Below are 8,143 nucleotides of genomic sequence, written 5' to 3'. Positions count from 1 at the left end.
CCGCAACATGACGTGATTTAAGCTTAATTCACCACAGGTGACTGCTAAACTGAGTTGTATTAGCTGATACTATTCAGGAAGGCACATATGGCCAGAGCTGTGACCCATCTGAGAGCAATACTGGGTCAGCTGGTGTACAGACCACATGCCTGAGCTTCCCAAGTACTTCTGGAAGTTCTTGTGGTGCTCCCCACCACTAGCTCCACAAATAATGTGTCGTGTAAGTGCCAGCATCTTGGGAATGCTCTCTTCCATCTGATCCATGACTCACAACCAAATAGTTGTTACAGATGGTCCTTTCACTTGAAATAAGACCTGATTTGTTTAATCTTGAAACAGTTTCTGCCCTGTTCCTCAGCCTCCATTTACAGATAGACTTGGGGAACTGTTTAGGATGACTACTGAGGCAAATACATCCTCTCATCTGGGTATAGCTGTTGATCTACGTGTGATACTGGGTGAGCTGTGACCTTCAAATCACCATAGATACAGACAGCCCTGTCTGTTTTCATGGCTATCACCAGTTGTTTTGTTGAAGAGTTTAGCGAACTTTTCTTTTGGGCTGGATTTCACAAATTATTTTCTTTTAGTATAAGCAGGTACAAGACGTCTTGTCAGACCAGCTACGTTGGGGCCGTCTTGTGCTGAGATCACAGAGGTTGAGTATATGCTGTCTGCTGTTTGTTACTTATAATAATGTTCAGGAGAACAAAGATTACTTGGGCATGTGTTTTTAGAAACACAGATTTTCTGTAACACCTCCTTTCGAAGAGATCTTTGATGATCCCACCAGTAAATTGCCAGCACAGTGAATCATGTTTCATTTTAGATGTTATTCTTGTCACTTTAAAGGATTCCAAATAATACTTTTGTTTCTTGTGAGCCGAAAGAGGCAATTACATAGACATTATGGCTTTCTGCAGTCATTGCACATTGTTGTATGCAAGCTGAAGAATATGAAGTTAACCAGCACTGACTTTCTAAACTGGTGGCTGGATTTGATTTGCTAGCTTGCATGTTTCCGGCTGGTGCCCCATCCCTTGCAGTGCTACATGATTTGTCCTTGAGCAAATGACAGTGGACAACGTGAAACCGTCCCTTGTGATAGAGGCAGCACAGTCTTTGAACGTCCTTCAAGCTGTACTTGCCACTTGACCCCCAAGTATGGATGGATTTTGTGATGATCCCAAACTCTCCAGCATCTTCAGTGAGTCTCCATTGAAATGGTAATTTCTAGAGCATACTTCAGGCTCATCTCAGCTTTAGATAAAAATTAAACGTGGATGGCTTCATTCTGCATATTGAATACTAAAAGATGCACTCATTTGTCCTCTCTGCAGACACATGATGTTCTGCCAATTTCCTTAATCCAGGCACAGAAGCAGTCAGCAATTGTTTCCATTCACTTCTGATTCCATCTGTAAAAGGAAATACCTGCAATCACGAGAGGCTTTTCAGAACAGGGATTTTGTAGAACTTGCCCAATTTCAACAAACTTTTTGTCTGCTGGCTTAATGGGCACTATCTGGCTGCACATCAGGGTGTCAGTTTTAGCTCCCATTGTGCTGCCATGTGTTTTTCGTCTCAGAGATCATCTGTTATTTTAGGATTTCCCCACCTCTCAGTGGCCCTCTACTGATGTGCCTAAGAAGTCCAAACATCCCTTGTCCTCCCATAGTTTAAACTTTGCATTATAAGTGGATTGTTCACTGGCCAGATATTGCATCTTACATTTAATATCAATTTTCAAATACTTTCATGAGTAATCATCCCCTGCTCCATCTACTTCTACACTAGTATCCCATCCTCATCTCACATTTTTGCAACTTCTTTGTCTATGTGGTGTTAATAATACCCAGCAACCCTATGGCTGGATTCCCAGTAACACTTCTTAGTTATCTACAGAAAGACAGGAGTAGATACATGAATGCACTACCATTTATCAGAGCAAATGAAGGCAGGGAGCTTTATTAGAAGGCTCACAGCTGATTTAAATTAATATTGCCAACTGTGAGGTTTTACAAAACCTCTCCCAGAAACAATAGCCGTGTCTGCACTGTAAATTAAGGACGGTATTGAGATGTACTCATTTTGTAGCAAGGCATCAAACACAGATTCAGGCATGACTAGGGCAGATAGCAGCTGTAAGTCCATCTGGGGGTTTGTGCCTCTCTCAGCTTCTGCCCCCAGTCACCCACCCACCCAAAGGAAGGCTGAGGAGGGGTGTAAGGTGAGCTCTGACCACTCTACCAATCTCTGGTATTTACTCTTTGTGCCTGGCCATGTGCAGCTTGTTCCTGCGGTAATTGCAGTGCTGGGGTCCGGCCAGGTGGGTAACTGCTTGATGCACATTCATAAGAGCTCAGCTGTACATAAACCTGTTGTTAGCCAGCTCAAGAAAACATCTCCAGAGCTGAGCACTTCTCTACTACCTGCCAGCGTGGTGTATCTGGGAGCATGGTAGAAGCATAAAGGTGGAGTCATTCGCTCTATCCAGTGCATTGGAAATACAGGCTGTGAAGCATGACCTTCCAGAATTTGGAAGTTTTTTTTTCCAGTTTGACCTAAGCTAATCTGAGGCAATCAAGTCAAGGGACACACAGATACAACCCATATTCCTTTTTTATTTATATAGTCCAAACTACACCTTTCATTACTTCTTTTTTTTTTTTTTAAACATTTCTTAAACCAGATTGCAGAAGAGCAATTCACTCAGAACATGTTTAGAAACCAGGCAGCCACTGGTTTCACTTCCCTCCCCGTTCTCTGCAGCTCTCAGTGACGTGCAGTGAGAGGCAGGAGTGGTGAAACACAATGCTTGGCACTTTGGGAGGTTTCTCACTCCAGGTCCCCGAGTGATACTGTTTTCTGTTTTCTCCTGCATGCCTGGCTTCCTGAAGATGGCCCTGAGAGGAACAATTCCCCTGTGGACACTTGTGCTGCTGCAGCTGGTGCTTCTCCCATCGCAGCTAGCAGGCTGCCTTCTCAACCCCTGTTTGGAGGTACGTGATCTCTAAAAGAGCACAGAATCCTTCTCTTTCTCTGGTGTAACTTCTCCCTCTGCTTGGGAGATTTGTACATCAAATCTGTGGTGTGGTAGTTGTCTTACGAAAGCCCATTGTTTTTCCAAGGCTCTTACCAAGGCAGTTGAAGTATTTGAAGCAAATGCTGGTCTCTCTCAGAAACACCTGAGAACCAGAACCAGGAGGGTTTTTTCTCTTTGGTTTCCTGTACCTCTGAAGTTACTGAAATACAGTTAATCTAACAGAGTATGTTTCCCTTCAGGAAGAGACCCAAACCTTGTCTATAATTTCTGCAAAAGACAGTATTTTTTCCTGATTCATACTGTAGAGTGATTTCACTGGTACCCCAATCACCTAGCACTGACCAACTGCCTTCTGCAAACTTTTGCCAACAATTATTACTTACAGAATAACTTTGCTTAGATTGCTTACTTGTCTGCAGTCTAACACAGCTGAGAGCTGATGCTGGACACACAATGCATCCTGGTGTGTTTGTTTTGCTAGTTCTCTCAAAGGTTCATCCATAGCCTCAAGGTACACTGTCCTGTAGTTTTGTACCTGCTTCAATCAGCAAGAACTGTAGCTCTTCCTGGGGAGTAGGACTGGTTCTATTAGAAGTGGGAAAGATGCTTAGGATACAAAAGATTATAAAACTCAGGGCAGCTCATTTAGAAATTAACTACAACGTTAGTCATTCTGCTCCTTCTTTCCTGACAGTGTAATTTTCTGGCACTTCATGAAGAGCAGATGTTGACTGTGATTGGATCTGCCACTGTTACAGGTCATCCCTAACAAAGCTTTCAGATGCATGGGACTGAATGTCTCTGGAGTTCCCGCTGAAGTCCCAAATACCACCCAGAGCTTGGATCTCAGTTTCAGCAATCTGAAATCGCTGGAGTCAAATTATTTTTTGTCAGTCCCTGAACTGCAGCTTCTCGATCTTACAAGGTAATGAGTTCTTTTATGTGGATACTGGTTAATCTTGCTTCACCAGCTGGGCTGCTGTGGTTGCTTATTTTCAGGTCTGTTGTTCTTGGCTGTTCAAGGTTTCTTTTTTTCGCTTGTGACTTTATCCTTGTGTCTGTCTCTCTGCACATTCTCGTGGTCAAGTGATGTGCAGCTTTTAGTCCAGTTACTGAGTGCACACCCTCTGTGCAGAGCTGGGTCTGTCAGTCTGCTATTGTAGGTTGGGATGTGAAAAGGAGGAGGAAGATGTTTTACATCTCTCTGATTAAGAAAAATGACAGACTTTTCACTTTTACAAAAACCCTGAAATGGAAAATATTGGGCAAGCTGTTTTTCTAACCACAGTTTAAAAAAAAAAAAAAAAAGGTACATACATTTTCAAAAATGCTGTTTTAAAATATCAGTGTATACTCTTTTCCCCTCTCCGCACATATCTGGGGGAGGAGATGGGGGAGGCTTATTAGCAAATTTGAATTGATGTATAATTTCCATTGACTTGAGACAACAGTTTCTCTGGGTAAATTGTTTCACTAGAAAGTGTCACTCAGTCCCATCACAGTTACAGCTCTGAAGTGGCTGAGTGGCAGAGCAGCTTTGCTGTAAGGCACTGGATGAATTATAAAACTAATTTCACTTGAATTCATTGCAGAATGGATTTGTGTCTCAAATTCTGGATCTTGCCATATGAGACCATTTTTAGCTGGTCACCCTTTTTTTCCTCCTTCCTTTTCTCTTTTAGAGCTAACATGGCCTGGGGTCTGTTCCCTCTCAGATAGCATCAGTAAAACTGCTGACAGGGTTGTAAGCTTTGCCACTGCTGCATCATGCCAGTGAGACTGCCCAGATGTGGCTGAGGAGACAGTCTGAGCGCTATGAGGGTGTAAGGCGTAAGGGAGTGCAGTATTAGGTTGGCTCTGCCATCAGTGATGGACAGCAGGATATCACTTTGGCCTAAACAAAAAGCTAGAATTATTCTTTCCTTCTGCCTGCCTGAATTTTTGACCTTCACTGTGGCTCTAGGTCTCTGACTTTGCAGTTGTACTTCAGATTTAGAGAGGGAGGAGGAGGTGAGAGAAGGTCTCCTGCAGTGGAAGCTTTCCCGTTGCACATTCCAGAGTGATGGCTCTGCCCAGCACAGTAAAGCCAAGTCCATCCCCAGTGTGAGGTTGAGCCTGAGGATGTTGCACCAGCGCTTAGTGCTGTAGCATTCGTGAACATAAAAGAGACAGTGTTTCATGCACATTTTTTTTCTTTTCCTGCCCAACAGGTGCCAGCTCCATACAATAGAAGATAACTCCTTTAAGGATCTTCATAATCTTTCCACCTTAATTTTAACTGCCAATTCACTCCAGCCTTTGGGGACAGCAGCCTTCTATGGTTTAACATCCCTGAAAAAACTAGTACTGGTGGAAACCAACATCGCCTCTCTGACTGACCTACCCATTGGTCACTTGCATACCCTGCAGGAGCTGAATTTGGGCCACAACAACATTGCTTCGTTGAAGCTTCCCAAGTATTTCACCAACCTTACCTCTCTCAGGCACCTGAGCTTTCTCTCTAACAAGATTACATACATCTCCAAAGGAGACCTTGATGCCCTGAGGGGAGCGAGCAGGCTCAACCTCACACTGGTGCTTTCCTTGAATAATATTAAATACATAGAGCCGGGGTCCTTTGCGAAGATTCACCTTGGTGAGCTGGTCCTAAGGTCCTCTTTTGAGAACTTCAGTGTGATGCAGACTTGTCTCCAAGGCCTGACTGCTTTACAGGTCAACAGACTAATAGTTGGAGAATTCAGCAACAGTCAGAGACTGGTGGACTTTCAGAGAGGACTCTTGAGTGGACTGTGTCAAGTACAAATGCAAGAATTTGTCTTAATGTGTTTCAGAGAATTTGAGGATGACACAGACACTCTCTTTAACTGCATAGGCAACGTCTCCAGTATTCGGTTAGTGGACCTCCAGCTTGAAGAGGTGTCAGAGGTTCCTATGTTCTCTCAAGTGAAACAGCTGGAATTCAAGAAATGCAAGTTTAAGGAAGTGCCTGCCGAGAAGCTGTCTCTTTTCAAGGAGCTGAGAGTGCTTCGTATTATCAAGAGCAAGTACCTCAATAGCTTCAGGCAGAAATTCAAGAGTCTAAGTAAACTGGAGGTCATAGATTTGAGTGAGAATCGCCTCTCTTTCACTAGCTGCTGTTCCCCTCAGTTTCCTGACTGTCCAAATCTGAAATACTTGAACCTAAGCTTCAATTCTGACATCAGCATGACTGGAGATTTCACTAATGTGAAGGATTTGTTATATTTGGACCTTCAGCACACCAAGTTATTTGGTCCTGGCTCCTACCCTATCTTTCTATCCCTTCAGAAACTTCTTTACCTGGATATTTCCCATACCAGAACTCATGTTAAATCCCAGTGTACATTTTGTGGCTTTAACTCTTTGCAAGTACTCAAGATGGCAGGCAATTCCTTTGAGAACAATAAATTGGACAACAACTTCAAAAACCTAAGTCGCCTCCACACCTTGGATATTTCAAGTTGCAAATTAGTACAGGTGAATCGAGGTACATTTGATGCCCTCTCTGAACTAAAAGAACTAAACATCAGCAACAATAAGCTACTGAGCTTTGATCCTGTAGTCTACAAGCCACTCCAAGCCCTCACAGTCCTAGATTTCAGCAACAACCAGCTGAATGTTCTGTTGGACTCAGCCCTGGAAATCCTGCCTGACAGTCTGATGCTGTTAGACATCTCTCAAAATCTGTTTGAATGCTCTTGTGTATACCTGAACTTTCTGAAATGGATTAAGGAAAAGCAGGAGCTACTGCAAAACAAGGAGCTGATGATATGCCACACGCCTGCATATGTGAAAAATGTCAGCCTGTCAAACTTCGACCTGTCCTCCTGCCAGCTCAATGCAAGCACAGTGGCATTCTCAGTGATCATGTTGCTCACTGCAGTGGTGTTCCTCTTCTTGATTTACAAGTACTACTTCCAGCTATACTACTCATTGGTGCTGCTCAGCGGGTGTAAACATTCTGCAGAAAGGGGTGACACCTATGACGCATTTGTTATCCACTCCAGCAAAGACCAAGAATGGGTGATGAAAGAGCTGGTGGAACCTTTAGAAGGAAGAACACCCCCCTTCCAGCTTTGTCTTTACTACAGGGATTTCCTACCAGGGGTACCTATTGTCACCAATATCATTCAAGAAGGTTTTCTGAGTAGCAGAAATGTCATCGCAGTCATCTCCACTGACTTTCTGGAAAGTAAGTGGTGTAGCTTTGAGTTTGACATTGCCCAGTCCTGGCAGCTTGTTGAAGGAAAGGCTGGAATCATCATGATTGTACTAGAAGAAGTGAATAAGGCCTTGCTGAGGCAGAGGCTGGGGCTGTCCCGATACCTGAGGAGGAACACCTACCTGGAGTGGAAAAACAAGGAAATAAGCAGGCACATCTTCTGGAGGCAACTGACAGGAGTCTTGCTAGAAGGCAAAAAGTGGAACCATGAGGAGGTAAAGCTCATGTGAAGAGAAAGAGAGATCACTTATCTCCTGTCTCCCATCCTGACCTTGGCTGATGGCTGGTGCTCAGAAGTTGGTTCTGTGGCTATTCAGAGTTGGAGGAAGAGCTTGGAGACACTCTAAAAGCACTACCAAAAGACCTGCCTTGCTGGTCACCCTTTCTCAAGGGAACTTGCAAGTCAAGGATTGACAACAGCTAGAAGAACTGTGCATGCCTGAGCTCCATGTTTGTCTATAGCTGTCAACCAAAGCAATCCACGCAGGTCCGGTGGGTTGGTGAATAGAAGGACTGCTGCTCCTACTGTCAGTTGTCTGATTCTGAAACTGGATTTGGGTCCTGTGGCCATTTACCCAGTGGAACTTCAGGGTCTGTTGCTTTGGGTGGACCCCAGGATCTCCAGGGGAGAGCAAAGGTACAGGATTCTTGGCTCTAAAAATGGTAGGAAACAAAGCCAAAGTTTGGATCCTGGAAGTCTTAGGTTTGCCTTCTTAGGCACCATGAGTCAGGGGAAAAACCCTGAGAGAAATGGGGTGTCCTACAGCTACAGACCAGCTGGCAGCTGCTCAGCGAAGCTGAACAGTTATGTCATCGGAGGAAGGGGGGAGGAAGGGGGGGTTGCCGTTAGTGGGAAA

General features: G+C 44.1%; 1 protein-coding gene across 1 annotated transcript; it reads left to right on the top strand.

Moving 5' to 3' along the window:
- Positions 1–2,900: 2,900 nt before the first annotated feature.
- Positions 2,901–7,550, top strand: TLR4 (toll-like receptor 4). The gene is made up of 3 exons (XM_010156250.1): positions 2,901–3,002; positions 3,805–3,971; positions 5,257–7,550. Exons 1-3 carry the CDS (start codon positions 2,901–2,903, stop codon positions 7,514–7,516), a joined length of 2,529 nt encoding a protein of 842 aa, XP_010154552.1. The 3' UTR covers positions 7,517–7,550.
- The last annotated feature ends 593 nt before the right edge of the window (positions 7,551–8,143 follow it).

The sequence above is a fragment of the Eurypyga helias genome, unplaced genomic scaffold, assembly GCF_000690775.1.
Source record: "Eurypyga helias isolate BGI_N326 unplaced genomic scaffold, ASM69077v1 scaffold20027, whole genome shotgun sequence".
NCBI classification, from domain to species: Eukaryota; Metazoa; Chordata; class Aves; order Eurypygiformes; family Eurypygidae; genus Eurypyga; species Eurypyga helias.
The sequence above is the reverse complement of the archived record's forward strand: the minus strand, read 5'-3'. Positions and strand labels throughout refer to the sequence as shown.

What these genes read in the sequence shown, in the direction of transcription:
- TLR4 (XM_010156250.1), top strand. Translation starts at nt 2,901, where the DNA reads ATGGCCCTGAGAGGAACAATTCCCCTGTGGACACTTGTGCTGCTGCAG. An exon ending in TTCTCAACCCCTGTTTGGAG is followed by an intron (nt 3,003 to 3,804) that starts GTACGTGATCTC and finishes CCACTGTTACAG; the next exon opens with GTCATCCCTAACAAAGCTTT. An exon ending in CAGCTTCTCGATCTTACAAG is followed by an intron (nt 3,972 to 5,256) that starts GTAATGAGTTCT and finishes CCTGCCCAACAG; the next exon opens with GTGCCAGCTCCATACAATAG.